The sequence below is a fragment of the Sphaerodactylus townsendi genome, linkage group LG09, assembly GCF_021028975.2.
Source record: "Sphaerodactylus townsendi isolate TG3544 linkage group LG09, MPM_Stown_v2.3, whole genome shotgun sequence".
Taxonomy (NCBI): domain Eukaryota; kingdom Metazoa; phylum Chordata; class Lepidosauria; order Squamata; family Sphaerodactylidae; genus Sphaerodactylus; species Sphaerodactylus townsendi.
Window position 1 is genome coordinate 38,161,350 of NC_059433.1, and position 25,694 is coordinate 38,187,043.

At 44.7% G+C, this 25,694-nt stretch overlaps 1 protein-coding gene across 1 annotated transcript in view; it reads right to left on the bottom strand.

Moving 5' to 3' along the window:
- LOC125438911 (cadherin-7) overlaps positions 1 to 25,694 on the bottom strand; it is a 149,850-nt gene that overhangs the window by 70,111 nt on the left and 54,045 nt on the right. Inside the window, exon 3 of the mRNA XM_048507603.1 lies at positions 261 to 555. Within this exon, the coding sequence (XP_048363560.1) occupies positions 261 to 555 (295 nt within the window). The remainder of the gene's footprint in view (positions 1 to 260; positions 556 to 25,694) is intronic.

Below are 25,694 nucleotides of genomic sequence, written 5' to 3' on the forward strand. Positions count from 1 at the left end.
CTAGCACTACTACTCGCAGTGGCCCACCAGGTGCCTTTGGTGAACAATCTTTTCTGAACAATCCTGTGATGTAAATTAGGCTGAGAATGTTTGACTGGCCCAAGATCATACAGTCAGCTTTCATGAGAGAACAGAATTTGAACCTGAGTCTCCAGATAGTAGTCTGACACTCTAACCAGTACACCACACTGGCGCTCAATATTAGTGAGAAAAGCATTTTAAGACGTAAAAGTCACTGATTTTCAACCACAAGAACTTACCCACAGGAGACATTTCCGGTACTCCAGCAGTATAAGGGCCATCCAGAAATTTAGGTTCGTTGTCGTTGATGTCCTGAATCTTAATGACAAATTCTGACTCAGGCTCCACGGGTTTACTTGTCAATCTGTCTAGCGCTTGTGCTCGAAGAGTGTAGTAGGCCTGTTCCTCCCGATCGAGCCTCTTTGTAGCATGGATATCTCCTGTGTTCTCGTCTATAATGAAAATGGAACTTGCTCCTTCGCCTGACAAGATGTATTTGATTGAGCCATCTCCTTTATCAACATCAGAGTGAAGCTGGTGAAAAATTGATGAGAGACAAGATTAATTTACAGGAAAGTTAGTAATATGAATGTTTTTTTAAGCATCACATGCCATGCAGCAGTATGTGGACTTTTATTCTTGAAAAGCTCAGCTAAATGGTGATTGTGCTCAGCTTGCAAAAGATGATGGAAGCTGTTAGTCAGCTCCTTTGAATCAGACAATCACATCCACAAACAACCTTATTTTTTTCAGATGCACTGTATGTATACTCAAAGCCAGAACTTCTTGCTGTAGCTTTCTCTGAAAATAGCAGTTCACTTTAGAAGGCTTGACAATGTAACATTTACTCTAGAGAAATTCTGCTGGAATCAGACAGGTATTCAAAAATAAATGGCTTAAGCACTATAATATTGAATATAAGTTTGTTTAAACTGTTATGGATGCTATCCTATGAATACTTTCCTGAACTGAATAAAGCAGAATTTGCTTCTGAGTAAACCTGCTTAGGAATGCTGCCTATGTCTCTAAAATCATAAAAGAACAACAGGAAAACAACAAATTGTTTAGGGCCGTTTCCGCACGGCCTTTTTATGGCGCCCTGGGAACGGTAAAAACGCCGTTCCCAGGGAGCCATTCGCACAGGCGGCGCTCCCCCTCCCCCAGGGCGGCGTTAGGCCGCCCTGAAAAACAACCCTTTAAAGGGTTGTTTTTCCCCAGACAGCGTGTTCCCGGCGGCGCGGTGCGAACAGCACCGCCGGGAATACGCTGTTTCCCTTCCCCGTCCGACTCACCGTGTCCCCGTCGTCGGCCTGCTGGCCGTCGAAGCCCCGCCCACGCTGTCCTCCGACCCCTGGAGGTCGGAGGGCAGCGTGGGAGGGGCTGCGATGGCCAGCAGGCCGACGACGGGGACACGGTGAGTCGGACGGGGAAGGGGGCAGAGGCGGCTCCATGCGGAGCCGCCTGCCGCCTGCTGGCCTCTCCTGAGGCCACCCGCACGCGTGCGTGCGAACGGCCTCCGCCATTCTGCCGGCGTGGAGGCGCATCGACGGCCATGCGGAAACGGCCCAAGAGTGCTGACAGGCCTAGAGAAAAGAAGCATTCATAGCCCTTAAATTGGGGATTAATTTGCCCCATCCCTATTCAAACAAGGCAATATGGGATTTGCTGTAATGAATGTGAGCCATCCAATGGGAAGGCTGGATGAAGACTGGGCATGTCCTGAATAGACCCTCACTGGCTTTTCAGGGGGACAGAGCTTGGGAAGGAGTGTCTTTGACGCCAAGCAATATCTTCCTGAATCTGGTAGTGGTTTTATGGCGCATTAGGGTAGGGGGCTGGTGCTGGGTACCTCTCAGCACAATATGTGCAGAGGAGGATAAACAAGGCTGGCTGAAGCCACTGCCATGTTTGGAACCAGGGTAGATTTGCCAAAACAAAGGAAGTCATGGCTAGACTGCCTAATGCAGCCCACCTATTCAAATATTAGCATATTTAAATGTGATGATATAAATTGGCTAACTTTATTAAACTAGTTAAACCCATGTGTCTTTATTTGAGGCACTGGGGCAAATGTACTGTTCCTTTAGCACAGGTTTAATAAGAAGCTAGTTTCGTTCTTTACCTCTATGCCATGCAAAGTTTCAGCTGTTCATTTTTGTACATTAAGCCTGTAATGAAGTGACAGGACATTTTTCTCCAGGTCTGTTGGCAGTTACATACATGTCTATGAAAACATATATGCTAGCATCACACATAACTTTACATTGTATATTCCTCATTACATATTTGAAATTCTTGAAGCAAATGAGGTTATTCAAGGATTTTTTTAATATTCACAAAAAAAATTGTGATCTTAAGGAAACTTTGGTCTTACCAAAGCAAAACAAATTATACAAAACAAAACAAATTATATGATGTCTTAGAAATGTCTCAGAAATTCAAAGCACTCTACCCAAAACTTGTTTTTAAAAAGACAGTTTCCTTAAATAATTCTCCATCAATACAAACATGGAATAAAATACCTTACTGGCTGTAATGCTTTCTGCATTTAAATTTGCATAAATAGAACAATTATACAGTACATGTTATGCTTTATAATCAAAATAAATTTCACACAGCAGAAGGGTATTCCTAAAGCTCAAGAAACAGCTAGCTCAGATGTAAATAGTTAACCAAACAAGGACAATTTGTACATAACAGTCTGGAATATTATACACCTAGAATATCCTAAATTACTTATGCATTTGCTTCCAAGTAACTAAAAGCTAGCCCTTCAACACTGTGTTATGACTGATTGAGCTACAAGCAAGAACTAGAAAAATATCAAACATCCTTTTGGGTGCAGCATACAGACTGATGTCAACCATTCTGAAGTAAATACCACAAAATGCAACATGTGCACTTCTGCTATATTATGCATCTTCATCTCTAGACAACATTCAAGATCAAATCTGCCATCTTTATGCTGATTACCTCACATCTACTATTCAACAGGGATGCTTTTCAAGTTCCCCTGAGAGTGGTTCTCTCTGGAATGTGCTATTCTGATGAGAGTTCTTCATATTGTAGAACAGAAATGCATACATGTTCTTTTTGAAAATTTTATGTCAGTGTCTCATGACTTCCTCTTCTCCCTTTAGCAATTTCACCAGAAGGAACAGGTTTGTGTGCGTTGAGGAGGGCGGTGTTAGAATGCAGTTGGCGCACCTTTGGATCAAGTGTGCTTGTTGTTTGGTGGGCATTAGCAGAACTTGTCGGTGTGACAAATGGAGTTAGAGCTTCAAAGTGCCCTTCATTAAAATGTCCTGTGAAACGAAGCTATATATATAAACACGAAATACCACTCACTGACTGACTAATTCATCAAAAGAACTCAAAAACCATTGAAAATACCATGTTGAAGGACATGAAACTCGTGGTGTTTAACTGTCACCCTTAGAATGTTCATGAAGATGGCCAGAGTTGAACAGTAAATATCTAATAAGTCAAGTGGAAGTGAATATTTTGGAAAATCCTTTCTTAGTGAGCACCTGAAGCACATAACAAACTGGTGTGCCAAATTTCAACTTTGTAGTTTCGGTGGTTTTTGTGTTCTTTTGATGAGTCAGTCAGTCAGTGAGTGGTATTTCGCGTTTATAAAGAAGAAGAAGAAGAAGAAGAAGAAGAAGAAGAAGAGGAGGAGGAGGAGGAGGAGGAGGAGGAGGAGGAGGAGGAGGAATTTGGATTTATATTCCCTTTTTCTCTCCTGTAGGAGACTCAAAGGGGCGAACAATCTCCTTGCCCTTCCCCCCTCACAACAAACACCCTGAGAGAGCTCCAAAAAGCTGTGACTAGCCCAAGATCACCCAGCTGGCATGTGTGGGAGTGCACAGGCTAATCTGAAATCCCCAGATAAGCCTCCACAGCTCAGGTGGCAGAGCGGGTAATCAAACCCGGTTCCTCCAGACTAGAATGCACCTGCTCTTAACCACTATGCCACTGCTGCTCCTGTGTGTGTGTGTGTGTGTGTGTGTGTGTGTGTGTGTGTGTGTGTATTATAGTCAATAGGTTTATGTATTAGTAAGGATATCATATTAGAATAGTTTTGTCTGTATTAGGGAGAATACAGGACTAAGCATATAGACCATTTTCACTGTTGGTGCATTTCCTGCTTTTAATTTGTGCATTGTAGAAACCTGTTCATTGTAAGGCATAAGACAAATGCAAAAAAGATTTCATACTTCTGAGGAAGATTGTCAAAAACGATGTTTATGTACGGAGGGTTCAATATATTATTATGCTATTGGAACAATACAGTGGACATCAGAGAATGGCTCACATTTAAGTCCCCTTCAGTTCTGACTCTTTGGATTTATTTGTAAGGAGGATAATTCCCACATTAATTTGGATTCATATGAAGAATAAGGTGTGAATCAACACATCATCTAAAGGAAAGGAACCCATGAGACAATGGATATCACAGCTATGTGTATAGTGACTTTATAGTTCATTGTTCACTTCAGCAGTTCTTTGAGCTTATTCAGTTGGTATAGTGAATTATTATCATTGAATTTATTATCATTCTTAATACATGCTTGAGGGTTTACACCCTGATTTAACAGGTCTTACACTATTATTGCCTCGGCAGGGGTTCAACACATTTTCTTTGTACATGGTACATGTGGCACTCCATTGTGTGTTTTGATGAGGGAGGGGATACCCACCTAGTCAGCCAGATCAGCCCTGGCGATCAATGGGATGACAGATGTTGCATCCATATCGCCCTCACACATCCTATGTCATCTATCATGAGCCAAGAGTAAATGCCCTACAAAAACAGATTCTAGAACAAAAAAAAGTGGATCTAGAATCCAAAAAGCCAATAAATCACTAGCTGATTCCTTCCCATTCTCCCATCCCCACTGTGGAAATTATAAACACTCTGTGCTATTACAGTTCTACATTGCTGCATTGTGAACAATGTGGGCCTAGCATACATGCTACAGTAATAGAAAGGCAGTAAGTATTAGAATATCAAACTAGGACTAGAGAATCCCAGGTTCGTAACCTCACACAGCTTGTTGGGTGATCATGGACTGGTCAGTCATTTTCTCTGCTTAACATATTCTGATGGTTGTTGTGAATGAATCATACATGCCACCTTGGATGTCCTTGAAGGAACTGCAGCATAAATATGGAAAACTTAAATAGACAGATAGATCAAACGGAAACTGCCTTCCTTTTCCTGAAGCAAATAAAACTGGGAAATCTGCCCATGCACAGTTTTACTAATTCAGTACTACTGATGGCTAGTTTCTGACCTACGTTGCAGTCTATGTTAACTGATGCACAGTGAAATGCATTGCTTTGACTTCACACTGTAGAAACTGGTGCAGTGTAGGAGTTAAGTGTGTCTGCCTTGTCCCAAATGTTCCCAGTCCTTACATTGTATCAGTAATGGACATTTTTGTTGAGCTTTATTTGTTCACCTGAAATATGGGGATAATAATACTGGCAAACCTTATAATGTTGTAATGATGACAAACCACTTCCAAGAAGCTTAATTCATATTGCAGAGGCCCTATCATATAAAACTTTAACTATGTGCATGTGTCTATGGGGACACAAGGGAAGCATAAACCAGACAGAAAAATGATCACCCAACCAGGCCTTCAATGTGTACACAGATTAGTCTTTGGTGAACCACACATCAAAATAATTCAACAAGTAATATTACTTTTAAGGAAAGACACAGTCAGATAACACACAATATCTGTTGCATGCTTCAACCCTGATCATTTAAGATTAGCAACAGTGGTGTGTACCCAAGCATCAGGAAACTTTAAAGAGCAGGACACTACTGCTTCATTCATTTGTTTTTGGGGATCAGTGGGCCTGGAATAGCATATGGGCAAAGTGAGGAGCTGCCATGGGAGAGAGGAACAGGCTAAAACGGCTCCCTTCTTTCCTGCCAACAGAAATGATATTCCACAAGAAGAACTGCACAGCGGGATACATGCCTACAACTCTCCTGCAAGTGCTCAAAAAAGTTTGAGCTGTTCCCTTTTTTAGTATTCAGAAAAAAAGTTTGCAAGAACAAGTGTAAAAATCAACACAAAGAGACATTTGTTTACAACTATCAGAAATTGCTTTCAGTCCAACCTTTATGGATGGATGGATGAATCATAAATCCAAATATAATTGAAAAAGAGTTCCGCCTCCTATCTGTGCTTGGGCAAAAAATGTCAGAATTTTTTTTCCTACTTCTTTTCAAGCAAGACATTGTAATTCTGTGCAAACATTTTGCTTCTTTTCCTCTCTGAGTGGAGATTCATTCAGCACAAACTACTCTAGTCTTTTGCACCATATCATTATCATTACCATCATGTGCATCACTTTCTTTCTTTCCAGATGGAAATATCATACACATTATAATCACGGCCGTAAAACCACCAAGTAAGAACTTAATATATTTAAAAAGCCAGTGTTATTCGAGGAGTGAAAAAGTAGTAACTGGATGCTAAAATGCCCATGTGAATTAATGAGATTCCTGTTAATGTTAAACAGCTTGGTTACAGGCAAGCATTTGTGTAGGTGCAAGGATTTCTAACCGCTGAGCACTACTTTCCCACCTACCCCCTCCTGCCCTTTCCTTAGATCCTCCTTTTCCCACCAGGAACAGGATTTCAGGAACATTTTGCAACACTGTGAGGGTATATGGGAAAGCCACATTTTATGGGGAAAAAACCTTGTGTTTATGGAAATGTTAGTCTCCAGGTTTCCGTACTCCCTGGGGAGGTGGGCAAGTTCTCACCACCAGGTTCCAAATTCCACTGAGCTACTTCACTTCAAGCAAGGGGAGGGGAGAGCAGAAACCAGAAATGACATCATAATGAGTTGTTCCCCACCCTTCAAATGCTCCTGCTGGCTCCCAGCATTATGTTGGCAACTGTAGCTAGTCTGGATCCAATGCATATTTTACATGCTGTGTTTGCTGGATCCAATGCCAATTGTACATATTGTGTTTGTTTCTATGTACTTACTATAGGGATTAGAATAGGAGAACGCGTTTTCCAGATAAATTAGATCCAGCACCCCATCAGTCACTAGTCAAAATGGGCCAATTGGCTATGCCGTAGGGGCTTGAGGAACTGCAGTTCCTGAAATCAGAGAGCCGAGGGTTCCTACCCCGGAATACCAGGGTGAGAACCTGCGGCTCAGATGTTCAGAACTACAATTCCCATCAGCTGTCAGCATGGCCAGTGGCCATGCTGGTAAAGCTGATAAGGGTGCTGATTCTGGAGAATAGACTGTTGCCCAACAAACTAAGAATATGATTGTAATATGATGATGCCAACACCATTGCCCAGCCCTTCTCACACATTAGGGGAATTTTTTTTCTAAGAAGACCAGCATCTGTACTTACATTAATACAAAAAACATACCAGCCCTTAATCCCATTGAAACATTCACAATTAGAGCTGTTGTAATGTTCCCAGTGTTGCTGTAGAGAACCCTTTGAAGAGTTTCTGTAAACACTGTTATGGGTATTTTAGTGCCAACATGAGGGAAATGAAAGAACATGACAAAAGAACAATGCACAGCTAAAGCATTCTGAAAAGAGTCAGATACACATTGTTCCAGCAAGTTTCACACTAGTTATACTTCAACTCTTTGTAAGGTGATATAAAGGAAGGAGGTTAAACACAAACTTCAATCACAAAACAACTCTGCAAGCTTCAAACAATCATTTGTTAAGATTTCTAACCTGTCCCACCTAGTTGATTCATTGTGGTTATTAGCACAAGTCTAAAGAAATGAATAATGTATCTTTTGAAATCAAGCACGCCTATGAGATCCTCAATTTTCCTTCCATCAGTGGCTTAAGGCTAGCTTACAAACTATGTCTGCCACTCTGTCGCCACTTGAAACAGTCTCTGCATTTCAGCTGCTCATGCAGAGAATGTAACATATTGCACACTCACCCTCTGACTTGTTTTCAAATTGAAGTAGTAAATCAAGGGGCTCTTGACTCAGCTTCAAGGCTCTTGAATCACTTTCCATCCTCACAATATAGACAACGCTGTAGTGGTTATATTTCGTATCCAAAGGTGACCATCCTTAGAGACAAGAGTGCCCCATGTGTGACTTAAGTTAGTCAGCAAGGTAGTCAAACTGAAAAAGCCTTTTCTTCTTAGACAAGAATTGTCATTAAATGCAGACAACCCAGAGATAACAGTCTCTGAATATGTGAACAAGCTAAAAGACTGTTGCTCACCAAGTCCTAGAGGTTTTTAGCACAATAAATATGTCTGATCCATATTTCTAGAGCCTGACGCTGATTGGTACTTATATGTCTGTTTCACATAAGATGTTAGTAGATTATTTATTCCTCTGCCACAAAACAAAGCATGCTGGACCTTCTTTGTTGCAAAATGCTTGCAGAGTCTTAGTGCCCATCTAGCCCTGCTCCCCCATCCATCTGAATGTAAAAATACATTTTGGCCTAAATGCTCTTGTATCAAAGTACCATGTTCAACAATGCACAAAATAATGGTTTTGACAAAGGCAGTGCACAAAAATGAATAATTTTCATATTCATTTGGGACTATATTCTAATGCAGAAGTACACAATTTTCTCAACCATTGCACCTCAACTGATTGAACTAACAACTTTATGTGAAACACAGTATAGTGTAACTAAGCCAAACCAGACATGGCAGTGCTCCTAGGTCTGACCCATGGATGTCAACACCATTTTAAAGCCTCGTGAGGCAATTTAAAAATGCTGCTAACTGATTCTGATTGGACCAGCCATGTAGCGGGATGAGGTGTTTGCACCATCCATGCTTTTTAAGTGCCAAAATGGCCTCACTGCCCCTCCCACATTGATTTGGCACTTGAAAAGGAACAGGGTTAACAAGAGAAACTCATCCTACCATGCTGTGGACCTAATAAAGATTGAACCCACACAGCATTTCTAAATCACATTGTTAGCCTTTAAAATGGAGACAACATCCATGGGTTGGACTCAGGGACACTCTCATGTCTAGTATGGCCCTAAGGCCTTTCTCTTATTTGTGCTCAGTGTAGTAACTATTTCTTCAGTGAAGCAGTCTTGTCATTTCTGGATTGCTGATGTTACTATTTTGCCAGTTTTCATTGCCAGATGGTCCCCAAACAACCACAATGACGGCTTGGTACTTAGAACAGCAGATGTTATTACAATGCATTATTTTATTATGTGAGTGTATTGTTAATGACAGGCAAACATCACATTGCAGAGTTCCCAATATACACAGTCTGGTCAGGACAGAAAAGACAACAAAGAAAATGATAGATGGAATTACTTGGTCAGCATCAGTAGCAAGTTCATAGAAACCATAAAGACTGATGTACAGACTACTGAGAATACAAAGAAAGCAATTCAGAAGATTATTAGGAGCAGTTGCAGTACATTATTGGTATACACAGGTTGGAATCTCCAAGAGACTTGCAGAATCAGCCATCCCATTCCCTGCTTTACACAGGGTCATAATCTCTAATAAAAACAGATAGCATGACTTACACCAAACAGGACCCCTTTTCCCCTAGATCATAGAGACTGTTGTGGATTGCATGGATTGATGAGAGCACAGCAGTCAAGGGTAAAACAGGGTTGCTTTCACCTGTAACTTTTATTCATTGAATGTCATCTGTGCAATCCCACACTGGGACTGTGAAAACGTGTGCTGGCCACACAGAAGAATTTTCTAGTTGAAAGAAACTGAAGAGGCATCCCTCCCACTCAGTGCCCAAGGCAATGCTTTCCTGCCAAATCATTGTGCACCATGTGGGAGAGGCACCATTTCACCTCAGTTTTCATGAGTAGACAAAGTACAGTAAGAAATAACAAGAAATGACTTGCAGCAGAGGAGGGAAGGAATATGTTCTACCATTCTTCTGTTCAGTTCCCCACTGAGAGAATAGGTAGCTACTCACTGCAGGTGGGGAGGGTAAGTCTGTCAAACAAATAAAGAATGTTGCACCCTTTTCTAGTGGCCAGTTATTTTCTTTAAGCTATATCCACTGCGTAGTGATGCACAAACATCTGCAAAGAAGACCACATGGCAGTTTTGCAGTTGAAGATGCTTGTGTTTAAGTTGAATGAATCCAGATAGACAGTGGACACAAAATACCAGCCAGCTTATAGCAAAGTCTAATTGTTGCATTGATTCATTGAAAACAAAGTCTGGAAGGAAGATGTAAAACCTACTTGGGGACCTCAATGACAGACAAATAGAGAGTTATCCTTGTGGAAAGATAGCTATTGCTGTAGATGGTGAGACTCCCTCGCTCAATAAGTACACCACAACGACAGGCTGGAAAGGAATGGGCCGCAGCCCGCTTATTAAACAACAAACATATAAACAAGAACTATATACATCAGAGCTGGGCGGCAAACGGGTCGCACATCACATCCCAATGAATGGGAAACTGGCGGGAAGGGAAGCCCAGAGATCATACTCCTGAATGCTTCCACACTTCCTGCCCCTGCTGAGGAGACGGGCACCGGCTGAGCCCCAAGGCCGCCCCCAGCCCGTCTTCCTCCCGTGCTCGCTGGGGTGTCGGGCACCGGCTAAGCCCATGGCCGCCTAACGGCCCAACCCAACCCCACTCCCTGGGGTGTCGGGCAGCGGCCTGACCTGCCGGCCCGCCAGCCTGCCCGCCCCACCCCCCGGCCCTCATAGGGCGCAAGCCTGGGAGCCCCAGCCGGAAGGCTCGTTCTCTCCCCAGATGTGCGACACCGTTGCAAACCCGCCGGACTGCGACAGTAAGGACCCAAAAATCCCGCCAACCCTAAATTACAGGGAGGGTGGGTGGGCCACGCCTTGCTGGTTCTCGCCGCCGGGAAGGGCGCGGACCGGGGAAGGCGTCTAGATATACCCAGGCTCCTCCCGCCTTTTTCAGGGGGAGCCAATCATTGCACCCGGTTCTGCAGCTTGCCACCAGGCCATGCATGCCCCTTATCTTGCTGCGTTGCTCACCACGGCAGCAATGGCTGCCCCTGGTTATTCAGGTGCATCTTATTTGCTGTAGATGGTGAGACTCCCTCGCTCAATAAGTACACCACAACGACAGGCTGGAAAGGAATGGGCCGCAGCCCGTTTATTAAACAACAAACATATAAACAAGAACTATATACATCAGAGCTGGGCGGCAAACGGGTCGCACATCACATCCCAATGAATGGGAAACTGGCGGGAAGGGAAGCCCAGAGATCATACTCCTGAATGCTTCCACACTTCCCGCCCCTGCTGAGGAGACGGGCACCGGCTGAGCCCCAAGGCCGCCCCCAGCCCGTCTTCCTCCCGTGCTTGCTGGGGTGTCGGGCACCGGCTAAGCCCATGGCCGCCTAACGGCCCAACCCAACCCCACTCCCTGGGGTGTCGGGCAGCGGCCCGGCCTGCCGGCCCGCCAGCCTGCCCGCCCCACCCCCCAGCCCTCATAGGGCGCAAGCCTGGGAGCCCCAGCCGGAAGGCTCGTTCTCTCCCCAGATGTGCAACACCGTTGCAAACCCGCCACGAGCTGCCCACCCTTGCAGCTCACCGCCCAAGCTCCTCAAGCCTGAGCCTGTCACAAATCTAACCACCGACGAAGGGTAAACTGAACTGACTGAAGCCACAAGTCCATGCCCCATTGGGACAGGCGGACGCCATCCGGCTGGAAAAGGTCCATGACGTCCCGGGTGATTTCGGAGTGTTCTGCCACCGCTCCCCCGAGGGAAAGCACCACCTTGGCGGCCGCCTTATTAACTTTTCTGCAGGCCCTATCCATGGCCGAGGGATCCACCGCTCCGCTCCAATGAGCCCGCTGCACCATCTCGGACCAAACCAAGGTCATATTAGGCCGGTGCCTGGCAAAGCTCCTGAGCGTGGCGGCCACCGCAAAACGCAGGTCAAGGCCCGACCTGGCAGGGAGATCTTCCTCCCCAAGGTGGATGACCAGGAGGTCCGGTGTAGCCAACTGAAAAATGTATTCAATGACCTTGGGCTCTAGCTCATGCCAAAGCATGTGCCCCTGCCCCAACCAGGAAATTCTTACGTGCGCCCCGAGTCCGAGATGCCGGCCCCATTCGGACTTGCAGGCGTAGTCCCCGACTCTGTTGACGAGGCTGTGCCCCACGACCCACACCTGCCGATAGACAGTCTGCGGCGTCCCTGGAGGCACTGAGGAGGGAAATCAACAAGTCAGGTGTGGGCGAACGTACGCCCGAAAGGCCCCCGACCGCCACCTGCCCAAACAGCGGATATCCTCCGGGGCCCTGCCTTCTGCTGCCGCGGCCGTGGCGGCCCCTATTCTGAACGAGTGCAGGCCGAACTCCGCGGCCGGTAGCCCGGCATGAGCCAAGCATGCCCTGAACACCGCCAGCATTTGGAACCTGGTGAGGGGGGACCCATCCTCGTGCACCAAGAGCATGCCACCCACCCGAGGCCTGTGCCGTAGCCACTCAATAAGGGGAGGGAGGGGGCAGGTGGCATCGCCCGGTAGGGCCGGCATGGAGACCCAGGCCCCACGGCCCTCTTGGTCGGTTTTTGAATGAGCCAGCCAAGCGTGGACCATGTCCCCCGACAGGACGAGGTGTTCCCATTGCAGCGCGGTGCTGGAAGGTCGAACCCTGGTAGGGGCGACCAGTTCCCCAGGCCTGAAAGCCCCGTGGTGAGCCAGGTGGAAGGCGGCGGCGAAAAGCAAGCGCTCATAGCGCGAAGCCCACACCTGCCCTAGAGCCCCAGTGACCGCCCTCAACACTTCCGTGGTGACCGGGCGCCTGAGGTCCCCCTGTCTGGTGCCCACCCGCCGCCATCCAGCCACTAGGCGGCGAACTACAAACGCCTTGGTGACGTCAGGAAAACCGGAAACCTTGCAGTAGAAGGCGATGCCCGCCAGATGCACCCCCATAGTGCGCGGGTGCATCCCCTGCCCATGGAGCCGGACCAAATACTCGAGGAGGAGGCCAGTGTCCACCCCACCGCAAACCGGGCGCCCGGAGGACGCAGCGAAGCTCAGGAAATCGCGCACGGCTCCGTCGTATTGCCTGCACGTGGCCGGTGCCAACGAGTTCAAAACACCTGTGATGACGTCTCGTTGCCAAGGCTCCAGAGGAACGCCGGCACTGTCGCCGGGAACGGCTCCGCCCCGGGGGCCAGGCGCCGGAAACGATCCACCTGCTGGCGAGATAAAGCATCAGCAATCTCATTCTGCAAACCTGGAACAAAAGCAGCTTTGAAAGAGATGTTATGAGTGAGGCAGGTAAGAACCAAATTGCGAACCAGGCGCATGACCCGAGCCGATTTGCTTGACTGTCTGTTTACCACACGCACCACTGCCTGGTTGTCGCACCAGAAAAGCACCCGTTTGTTTTGCCAGAGGTCGTGCCAAATGTGCACCGCCACCAGGATGGGGAACAGCTCCAGAAAAGTAAGATCCCTGGTGATGCCCTGCGCGTGCCACTCTGGGGGCCAAAGGCCCTGTGCCCACTGACCCCGGAAGAACACGCCGAAACCAAAAGCCCCAGAGGCATCAGAGTGCACCTGCAGCTCCAGGCCAGGTTCCAAAGCAGATTGCCAAAGGGAGATGCCGTTGAAGTTTCGGATGAAGGACAACGAGACCAGTAGGTCTTCTTTCATGCCCCGGGAGACCCTGATGTGATGGTCAGGGGACTTGCAGCCCGACAAGGACCTCGCCAGCCAGGAGCAGAAAGCCCTGCCCGGGGCCACCACCCTGCAAGCAAAATTAAGGTGGCCGAGTAAGGACTGGACCAGGCGCACCCTGCATTTTTGGAGGAGAAGAACGGACTGAAGCAGGGCTGAAAGGGCTGTAAGCTTGTCAGCCGGGAGTGAAGACGTGCCTAGAACCGTGTCCAGGTGAATGCCCAGGTAGCTGAGGGCAGTGGCGGGCCCCTCCGTCTTGTTGGGAGCCAAGGGAACCCCCAGCTCGGCGGCCAGGACCTGAAAAGCCTGAAGGGCCAGCTCACACTCCCGGGTGCCCTGCCTGCCGATAAACAAGAAATCATCAAGGTAATGAGTCACCAAACCGGAGGGCACCCGCTGCCTGAAAGCCCATTCGAGGAAGGTGCTGAAAGTCTCAAAGGCGGCGCAGGCAAAGGAGCAGCCCATGGGCATGGCCTTGTCCACATACCAATTTCCTTGGAAGTGGATGCCCAGCAGCTCGAAGTCCAGGGGGGAAATGGGCAGGAGCCGGAAGGCGGACTGAATGTCACACTTTGCCAGGGATGCCCCCGGACCCGCCTGCCTGATGCAGAGGATGGCTTCGTCCAAGGTGGCGTAACGGACCGAACAAACCTCTGGGTCAATGAAAAAATTCACGGAGTCGCCCCGGGGGTAGGAGAGGTGTTGAATTAAGCGAAACTCCCCCGGGGCTTTCTTAGGCCCGACGCCAATAGGAGAGACCCTGAGGTTGGGGAGGGGAGGGTGACAGAAAGGGCCAGCAATGCGGCCGGCCTGGATTTCCTTGTTGAGCTTATCAGCCACCGCTCCAGGGAGATCGCGGACAGATTTTAGATTGCTGGCATGGTAAGCCCTCCGTGGGCCTTGGTATGGGATGCGGAAGCCAGAAGAGAAACCCTCCCCCAGCAGACGCGCAGCCCCCCTGTCTGGGTAGAGCTGCAACCACTCCAACAGCACCCCCACTTGAACGGGGGAAGGGGCCAGAGACTGCAGCTGAGCGAGCACCTCAGTGTTTTGCGGGGGCGGGAGCACCGCCCTGGCCACCGGCATCTTTGTGGGAGGGCCCGGCGCTGGGCGACCGGGCCTGCCGAAAGGGAGGGCGTCCCGCCAGCTTGGGACAGCTGATCCTGCTGTGGCTGCCGGAACAAAGGGAGCAAGAGTGCTCATATCTACATTTTTGCCGCTGGCAAGCACCTTTGTTGAATTCCCAACACAACCCCTTGGCCCCCACCCGCCCCGGGTAGGCTCTGCCGGGTTTTGTGGGAATGGGAGGATCCGCCGCCCCTCCCATGGCGGGCTGGACCACGACCTTCCAGGTTTGGTCGTGGATGAGGTCCCAACGAAAAAGGCACTTGTGCGAAGCGTTCTTGCGGATGGCCTCGTCGTAAGCGATGGCCACAGTCTCCCCAGCCAGCGCCCGAGCCCGCGGGCCATGTGAGCTGCGAGATGCCAGGCTCGCAAGGGATACGCTGCCCCGATGAGGGCCAGGAATTCGGTGAAGCCCTGCAGCCAGTTGTTGAAATTCCGCTCGGCCGCTGCCTGGTCCTTCCGTTTTTTGTCGGCCTTCCCGCCCGACAAACCCAACTCCCCCTCCCGCCGCAGGAACTTAAAGATATCCACATAATACCCATCCAGCGCCCGCTCCCGGAGCTTCCTGGGGAGGTGGGACCCGGGCGGGTTGCCGCGGTCGTCCTGAGCCGGGCCGGGGGATGGCGCTTCGCCGCCCCCGAAACGCCTGCGCTTTGCAAGCCACGGTGGGAGAGCAGGCACCCTCTCCCCCCGCACCCAAAATTCCCCAGTAACCTGCGCGTCATCATCCTCAGTAGACTCACCCGACGACGAAGAGCTGGGGGATCGCCTGGAGGAACGGGAACGCCCCGACGACCGCTTCCTCCTCCTGCCCTCTCGCCCCGAGGGGCCGACGGACGCATCCACCGATGTGGACGCGCTAACCGGAGGCGAAAGTTGCAGCACATCCGTTGCTCCGCTCGAGGCCCCCTCCGGCGCCGCACCGGCCTCCGCCGGCGCGGTGGGCTCAGGGCCCCCGACCCCCGAGGTGGGGCCCGACTCGCCGGCCGCTCCGCCGAGGACTTGAGAAAGATGCAACAGGGTGTCCGCCAGGTTGCGGACCAAGGCAGGATCGGTGCCCATATGGCCGACGTGTTCGGGGCGGGAAGATGCCGGGCCGGCACCCCCCGGGACCGCGGGGAGGGCCCCTCCCAATGGAGACTGTCCCGCCATGCCGACCGGCCGCCCCCTGCCGATGGGAGACAAGCCCGAGCCCGCGGCCGACCTCGCCGCTGCTCCGATACGCCCAACGACCGGGCCGTCGTCCGACGTCCCCGGGCCAGTCTGGGCCCGGACCCTGTTCAGCAGAGCACGCGCCCTGCCCGATGGCGCCGCCGCCTCTGCAGCAGGCTGCCTGCTCTTGTCCCTTTTCGGCCCCATGGCGGCTGCGAGACCGGCCCACAAAAGTGAAAAGGAAGAAAAGGTTGAAACGAGAGAAACAAGGATAGCCAGAGGAAGAAGGAAAATCAGCTAAAAAAGGAAAGGAAAGAAAAGGCCAGTCTCCTTCCAGGCCTTACGCGAGACGCCAACGCGACCACGCCTTGCTGGTTCTCGCCGCCGGGAAGGGCGCGGACCGGGGAAGGCGTCTAGATATACCCAGGCTCCTCCCGCCTTTTTCAGGGGGAGCCAATCATTGCACCCGGTTCTGCAGCTTGCCACCAGGCCATGCATGCCCCTTATCTTGCTGCGTTGCTCACCACGGCAGCAATGGCTGCCCCTGGTTATTCAGATGCATCTTATTTTTTGTAGGTAGAATAATAAAGTTCTTCCAACATCCAATTGAAAATGATGCTGTTTGGAGGTGGATTCAGCATCACTTGTTTAAACTAGGGAGGCCAGATTCTCCTTTTAAAACCACCTTAGAGGAAGAATCTGGGGTCCCCAGTTTAAATAACATTAAAAGTGATGCTATTTCCCCCAAGGGGGGGGACTGGATATAACACCATAAAATGTTTTCATAGCAGTAATAAAACATTTTGAAAGCATTTTGAAAATGTTTTCAAAGTACATTTCTGTTGATAATGGCATATTACATTAACGATGTTCAGATTTGTGAGTTGGGGCATTTTCTATAATGTGATGGTGACTTTGAAACGACCTGGTGTAAAAGAAATATTGTTTGGTGGGGGAGGGCGGCCACCCATATGGGGGAGGCAAACTCAGGTTTTGCCCCAGGGCTCCAGTTTGCCTAGATATGCCTCTGCCTTCAGCACAGAAGATCCTTGTGCTGTGGCTACCAAAGGAATTTGAACAAGCCTGATCTGGACCTGCACAATTCCAGAAAGTTCCTGGTAGATGTAAGAATATGTGTATTTGGAACCATTGGCTTAGTGGTTACAAAATATGTTTTCTGAAAGGGCCAAGCTTAGAAACGATAACCAAACAAGTGCTAATACTTCACTGCTTTTTTAATTAAAAAAACAATGCCCCTACCCCTTCTCTCTTAAAAAAAAACTCTCATTTTTTCACTTGCTCATTGGTTGTTAACTCACCTTTATTTTTGCTCCCCACCACACCCCCATTCCAACTTTCCATTCAGTGCTTCAGATCTAATTGTTCAAAGCTGGAGATAAAAAGAGGGAAAACTTTCCCTTGTCTATCCTAGGTCCCCAGCAGCTATGGGTAGGACGGAAAAAAAGGGGTGAGTTGAAGTAATAGTAAAAGTAATACTTTCCATGAATTTTTGCTTGTCAGTTAATGCAGCCATAACTGCTTTAAAAAAATAAACAGACAGACACCTACAATTTCTCATGTCTCAATGGATTTTTTCTTTGTTCTCAACAAAGACAATGAGAATCAGAATGGAAGGGAATTAATTCTCTTGGAAATGTAAAATTAAATATGTTATCAGAGATATTTCTAAAGAATGCAGAGAAATTTTTTTTCAAAATATATTTGCTTTGAACTCTTACTTTAAGGATAACACACTATTTACCTATTGACCTGGTTTGCTTAGTTTGTTCTAACATTTTTATTCGTTCTGAAATACCATTGATTTTATGGTTTTACTGACTGTTGTTGTTACTGAATTTTTATCTCTGCTGCTGTCTTATTGATTGCTTTTAGCTGATTTTTAGGAACAAACAAACAAAAATCTTTAGCATTTTATTGTATATTTTTTTAAAAAAATATTTTCTTGTAGATGCTTGGGTAGGAACTTGTTTTTATTGTATTTTTAAAAATGCAACACACACACACACACACAAAGAAGGAACAGTACAACTAAAAGTAGAAGAGAATCCACTATATACACACACAAATTTATACAAATACATATACACACATACTCTTTTATTACATTTTTACTGTAAACAACAATATGGTTGACAAATTATGAACTCCAATTTAAAAATGATTGAAGAATTTTTTAGTGCATTATTTTATTTGAACACAATTATTATATTTGCAGACAATCTGCATCTAACAAATGGGAACTCCAATAAGTGTTATACATACAAAACAATAAAATTAACTCTCTCTTTTTTTACAAAGTAATGACTTAATATGACTGATAACAAATTGAATGATGTTCACTGACCAGTTTTCATTGAGTATTATTCTGAAACACTACTGTAGAATTACTAACATTTTAAAATATAAAAATAAAAAAGCAAAGCAATAGTAACCACTAATAAACAGAAGTCCATTTAGAGATGGTTAGACTTATAGCTTGTACAAGAAAAATTGTGCCCCATCAAAGTTGGCCCTGAAAGCTATGGGACTAAAAATTTAGAATCACTCAGATATACCATTTCTAGTAGTAGTAGTAGTAGTAGTAGTAGTAGTAGTAGTAGTAGTAGTAGTATTTATTACAGTCAAAGACCAGAACAAAAATGTATATACACCATTTCTAACAAACAAAACAATCATGAATTAAAGAAAGATGCAATGTTACTTACACCGTGTCATTTGTCTGGTCAAGTACAATATTTGAATTAGCTTTTAGTAAAATAAAGGCAAATGGATAAAATTAAGAGAGGTTACCTTCCCATTTTATCCTCTATATAGCAAGAGAAATAATATCTATTTTCTAGGTTCAGATCAAATAATCGCAAAATGAATGCCTCCCTGTTTTCTTCTACAAAAACGTACCCTAACGATTTAAAAAAACTGAACCCTGGTCCATATATAATCAAAGCTAACTGTCATTTTGACTAAAATCATACTTTGCTTTCCAAAGGGGGAAAAGATAATTTACTCCAGTGTTCCACCTTTTATTAATCTTAATGAACAGAGTTTGGTTCTTAAAATAATGCTGTGCTTTCTGGCCTTTTCCAGCTTTCCCAAGCTGTAGCCGATTAGCTCATTAGCTGGAAGTCAAAAGAGGCCCAGATGCAGAGTGTTTATCTAACGGCCACATTCCATCAGGCCTTTGAAGTCATCTCCACCTGATAATCATGATGAGTTCACACTAACCGTTATTACTAATTGGCAATGTACTATGATTGGTCTGTTTATGTCATCTGACCCTATGATTTTCCTATAATGGTAGTCCAATTTTCTAACAACTTTCTTCCCCCTCCTGCTACCTGACATCACGATGCTCTTATTCTAGCCATCTTGCACCTACAGCTGACTTTTTCTTTTGTCTTTGCTTGCTCCTTTGAAATTAAGGCTATATTATACTATTGATTATTTTAATGTCATACTTTTAATTTCAGCTATTAGTTTACTATAGCAAGCCTTTATTGGCATAGACAACCGTACAACAATAATAAAAATGGATTAAAAAGCATATAAAATACAGGAAATAAATGTTAGGTCAAAGGAAATCTACTGGCGTTTAGTAATTTCCAGGAGAAAGTCTGCCACTATCATACAGAGCGAAGGATCGGGATTGTCCAACAAGTAGCGTAATCTAATAAAATCGGGGCGATCGGGTAAATGTAAAGGAATAAGATTCACATACTTGGATCTGATTTCCTAGAATCTGAGACAGTGTAGTAATTGGTGGGCCAGAGATTCAGCTGGCTCCACTATTAGTTTGATGTTGTTCGCTTTGTTCCAGCTGATCTTATGTTCTTACTGCAAATGCAGATTCATTTGTTGAGCTGATATTATTTCTCAGTAAACTAAAAGATTTTTACATGATTTGGGCTCTGAGTATGTGTGCTGACCAAATCCAGAACCCACATAGGAAGTAACAAGTTCGACTCTTTCTTTACACAGGGGTTTCCATTTGTTTAGAAATATTGGATTTATGAAATATTGGATTTTCATATTATTTCTTACACTGTGTGCTATAAAATGCCAGTTTCCATGTTTGTATGGGTGGATAGCAGAGTGTCCAAGCTGAAAGCAAGCCTAAAGCAAAACGGACTGTTTGCAAAGATTAGATCTATGAGTTACTCCAGTGATACAATCTGGAAGCCTCATGACACAAGGACATGCATCTTGATTATCCCACCCTGCCAGAGTACTCCGCTAACATAATGGAACCTGTAGAACTCCTGATTGCCACACCTTTGCATTTCCCCTTCCCTGAGACATCATCTCCCTAACAAAACATTCCATTCCTGATGACAAACAGCTCAGCCACATTTGAATATTCTGGGCAGAGACTGTAGGAAGTACCTCTGCATAACCATTCAAGGTTTCACTGATGCAATCAATTAGTAATTGGCTCCATTGTCCCAGGAAGTAGAAACAATAGATAAAGCTGCTAATTAGCTCAAACCAGCAAGTCCAGCAAGGGAACCCCAAGCAGCTGCAGAGAAACGAAACCTAAGTTCAAATTTCCCGCCTTACGTGTGCAAGGGGGTATAAAAATGCTGCACACCCGAGCCTCAGTGCTCAATACTAGCCTGAACCTCTCTTGGTCACGTTGGTTTGAGACATGATATCGTCCTTCGCATTGGGTTTCTGTGCTGGCATAGAAATCTTTGCCTTCTTCTAGATCTTCTTCAGCTGAATTTAGGTAACGTATGGTCCCTGCTTCTCCTCCTGCTCTATCATCAAAAACCTATCTTTTCCTCCCTGTTTATATACTTAGGAACTGTGCGTATGAGCCTTAATGTTTCACTGTGTGATTGTTTCTGGAAATAAAAACTTATATAAAAATATTTAAACTGCAATTTGGCCTCTTGTGAATGCTCTGTAGAACGTTTCAAGCCATTTTTCTGGTATAGTTGTCTAAAAGATCCCACCCAGCCTGCCTCTCACACTGCCAAGCTGAGTAATTCCCCATCGCTATTTAAAAATAAGTTCTTATACTGTTAAGCTGGGTAACAGATTCAAAGAGGTAAGTTTGGCCATCTCCATCAGTTTCAATAACTTCACAAACCATTCTTCTATTGTAGTATTGTATGTATAGATGCAGTTTTCCATTCTTAAGTCTGGTGCATACCATAAATTTAAGCCCCTTTAACCACATATTCTCCCATTGTTCCATTTGTACACTGTGCCCAAAGGTAATGGTTCATTTTGTCATAAGTGTCTTTCATTTATTCTTCTGTTTCAGAAATCACCATACATAGTTCCTATTCAAATTCAGGCCGTTTCCGCTGCGGCCCGCGCGCTGGGGAACGTCGTGCATGGCTGACCAGCGGAACCCGTTGCATGAATGGTCGGTTCGCGTTGGGAAAGGCGAGCAGCCTCCACACGGAAATAGCGCCGTCCCCCAAATGTCTTACTGTGTCCTCCGGTCTCCGGCACATCGCACAGGCCAGGGGACCGCCCTACCTCTTGCTGACAGCTCCAGAAATTACCATGGGGCAGAAGCCTGTCTTGGCCTGAACCAGGATTCGTGATAAGGAAGAATGGTGCCTTCCAGCCACTGCCATTCACACGGCAGTGCTTGGATGCCGCTGATTCTCAAAAACCTTGCTCGGGGAACGAGGTTGAGAAACAGCGGCTTCATGCAAACTGAAATTGAGAGCCCATCGCGAGCAGCTCCTAGGGACAGCGTTTTGCCTTCCTAGGGCTGTTATTATTACATCGCGAAAGGGCCTCAGTTTTAGAGTCTTCAAAACCATAAGATCTTTTATCATTTTAAATCTTTAAATTGTGCACAGAAACCCTCGTCAATGGCAGGCATTTCTTTCAGTTATTAATTGTGCTCTTTATTTATCAGTCTCTTGATTTATTTGATTTCATTCCCCTTGTGAGGAGTCTAGAATGTCACAATATGTCATTTACCTGTTTTCAAATGTTATTTCTCATTTAAATAAGGCTTGGTGAGTGCCACCTTTTTTCACATGGTCCAGGTTTAAATTCATCCCATATTTTCAGAATGGTATGCCTAATATAATAATTATTAAAATCCCTATTAACTTTAACTTTGTCATATCATAAATAGGCATGTCATCTAACTATCAAATCATGCTCTTCTAGATCAAGCAATCTTCTGTTTCTCAACATAACCCATTATTTCAGCCAAACCAAATACAAACAGCAAAATATAAATTAAAATCAGGTAAACTTAAACCTCCTCTTCCTTCACATCTTATGCTATATTTAATCCGAGGTCTTTTCCCTTGCCAAACAAAGTATAATGCATCCTTCTGCCATTGTTTAAATTAAATATCATTTACCCAAACTGGTATTGTTTGAAAGAAAAGAAATAAATTCTTGACATCATATTAATCACAGAAATTAATGACAGAATTTATTCCACCTTGATAGATCTTTTTAAAACTTCAGTCCATGTTTTAACATAATTTTGAAATAACATACAATTCATATTTGTCAACATAGTACCCAATATTTCATGTTTTTTTCAACCTTAAAACTTGCTTTATTCATCTGCTTGATTTAATCTGATAATTTCATATTTTTGTTAAAACCATTGTTTCCTGTTTATTAATTTTAAAACTGGCTAATGCACCAAATCCTTTCAGTTTCAACATTGAAAATTCAGCTTTCTTTGGGGGTTTTCTAAATCCAATACCAAATCATCAGCAAAGTAGGCAGCCAGTTTTACTATATATCTTGTTTTAATAGTAGACAAAAAGTAGAGGACACTTCTTGATGTCAGTCTGTCACTCAATTTCTAAAATCCTTTGTTTTAAGATTTTCTTTGCCAGATCATATCACATAGATAACATTTGGTGAGGTGAGAAACCCAGAACCACCAGTTTACACAAGACTGTCTTCAGCCACAGGGATTGAAAAGCATTGGAAAGGAGCAGTGGAATCAGGCCTTGTGGAAAACCGATCTTAAACCAATAGTTTATGGAAGTAAGTTGTTCTTACCCAGAAATACATAGGTATTTCTTTCAAGATGTTATGTCCACATTATCAACTATCAATCTTGTGTTAAAATGCTGCTGTAAGATTTAATCTCTTGTCTTCTTCCTTGCAAACTGAACCAGACTATCTCTTGAGATTTTCCTCATTGCATCATATCTGAGATTTAATGTACAGACTTTATCTACTTCAATCTTCATATCTTTCTTTGCAACCCTCAGGAAGTCTGACAGAGAATTTATAATCCTTTGTCTAATATTTTCCTCTGTAGTCTCAGGAACCACCCTGAATCTCAAAGAAAATTATTTATCTCTCAATTCCAGAAGAGCTAAATTGTCTCTTTTCATATCTCTATTAAAGTTTCTGTCTTCCCATCAAGCATTTCAATTTGGCATTAGTTTGTTTTAATTCTCCACATGCTTGATTTATAGAACTTTCTAGTTTCTTAACATCTTCTGACATATCTTCTTTCATTTTTAAAGAAACCTTTGTCCATTTTATTAAATTTATCCTCCATCTTCTTTTTGAAAAGTCTCCCATTTATTTTTAATTGGTCAAAATATTTTTCATCATCACAGGCATAACCAATTTTTAGGAGTAATGTCCACAGATTTTTTTCCCCCGGTAGTAGCCATGGTCAAACGTGGGTTTTTTTTAAAAAAAGATACACTCTTTAATCTTATAGAGCCTCCTTCTCCAGCTGGTGTCTTAAATTATCCACAGAGCTGTAACTTAATTTGTTTACATTCCAGGAATTTTAATAGCAACCAGTTTTCACAACTTAAACTAAACAAAAAAAGTTAAAAAAGGAGAGAGAACAATCCCCTTGCATTGTTGTCAAAGTCTTTTTTTTCCTTTTTAAAGGTTCCATTCTGATTTATAGGCTTCCTGAGAAAACGATAATCTCACTGCAAAGCTGTTTTCATCAATGCAAATGGAATCTCTCATTATCTGTAAGATTAATTATCTTCCAGTTGTGAAGAAATGGGGGTAGTTGTCATGCTTGAAGCTCAGTTATATTCAACATGGCCATCAGCTGTCATTTGTCACACAGCCTGTATTATAGCTGCACAGATCTTCCGCACTTCACAGAGACATCAACACGCCATAAATCCAGAAGCCCCAAAGCTGCCACTTTTTTCACAGGGGAACTGATCTCTGTAATCTGGAGGCCAGCTGTAATTCCAAGAGAAGTCCAGGGCTCACCTGGAACTTGACCACCCTAAGTAGCTGCCATTTTTTCTCATTGGAATGATAGCTGAGAGTGGCCGTATAAAACAGCAGAAATCCATAAGCCTGTAGCAAAATGGAGAAAGTCACCAATTAATAGCATAAGCCTCTGTAAATAAACGGTTTCCTGAATGGTGAAAACCACTGTACGTTATAGGTGTCTTCCACATAGTACCTGCATTCTGTAATCATGTCTGTATTGTAGCTGATACTGGATGACTTAGGAAACAAATTATCTCTCAGCTCACATCAGTCTTCTTTCATTGATCTAAAGTTATGTCACCTTTGCATATATATAAACAAATATGCCAAAAATATTTTGAGACAATCACAATGTTTAATAAATGATTATCCAGTCAGTTGCTCACTGAGAACTTGCTAAAGAAGGTGAAATACAACATTCTCTAACATATCTAAATTACACTTTATATGTCAAAGATACCCCCAAGGCTTGAACAAGAAGAACTGAGTACAGATGACAGTTTCATCCCAGGAATATGAAGCACTACAATTCAGAGCTAATGAATTTAGTAACATAAAAAACTACTAAAATCTGGATGTGTACCAGAGCAGTTAAGTAACACACAACCCCTCTCAAGCACTGCTACACGCATGCATGCACACACACATGCGCACACACAAATATATACCTTCTAGCATCTTCTAAATTTCCCATCTGTAGGTGATCCTGCAATAAACCTCTGCATGGCCCTCTTCTCAATTTTAATAATGCTCTCTCTCTTTCTCTCAAAAAGGTCATGCATTCATCCAGTCTATTAAGCTAAATTCAATCACAGGAAAAGTATGAAAGTAGAAGCAACTCTAAGTGGAGAGGAATGGGACAAATCAAGAGTGTCATCGGGCTGTGAGAAATATTAGTGAGCCACCAGCTTTGCCTGACTCTCGACAAAATGCCCACGTGCCTTTAACAAATATAAGTCTGGATGATAAAGTCACCTGAATAATACACCTGTTGCACCTAGGTAAGATCAAACTATTTTACTAAGTTAGCTAGTCACAATCACAAGGGCATATTAAACTAAAAGAAGTCCAACAGCAATCAAAAAGTAACAAATTTAGTATAACGTAAGTTTTTGTGGAATGGAAACTATTGCATCAGACTTCTGAGGTATGTCCTCAACATGTATGTGTATATACAGTATGTGGCATTTCTATGCAAGTATCAATTCTATACAACAGAATAAAATGATGATTCAGTTATAAGTGTAATAATAATTGATGACTGTAATAGGTGATAACACAAAAATAAACAGGAGTCTTCTGGCATTGAGACCCAGTGTGATGCAGGCTAGGATCTAGGAGACTCAGATAAGAACCCCGATTCTGCCATTTTGTGTGATTTTAGGCCAGTCATATACTCTCAACCTAAAAAACCTCATGTGATTATTATAAAAATAAAATCGATGAAAGGAGAATGATTAAAGCCACTTCAGGTTATCAGTGAGGCAAGCAAATAAATTA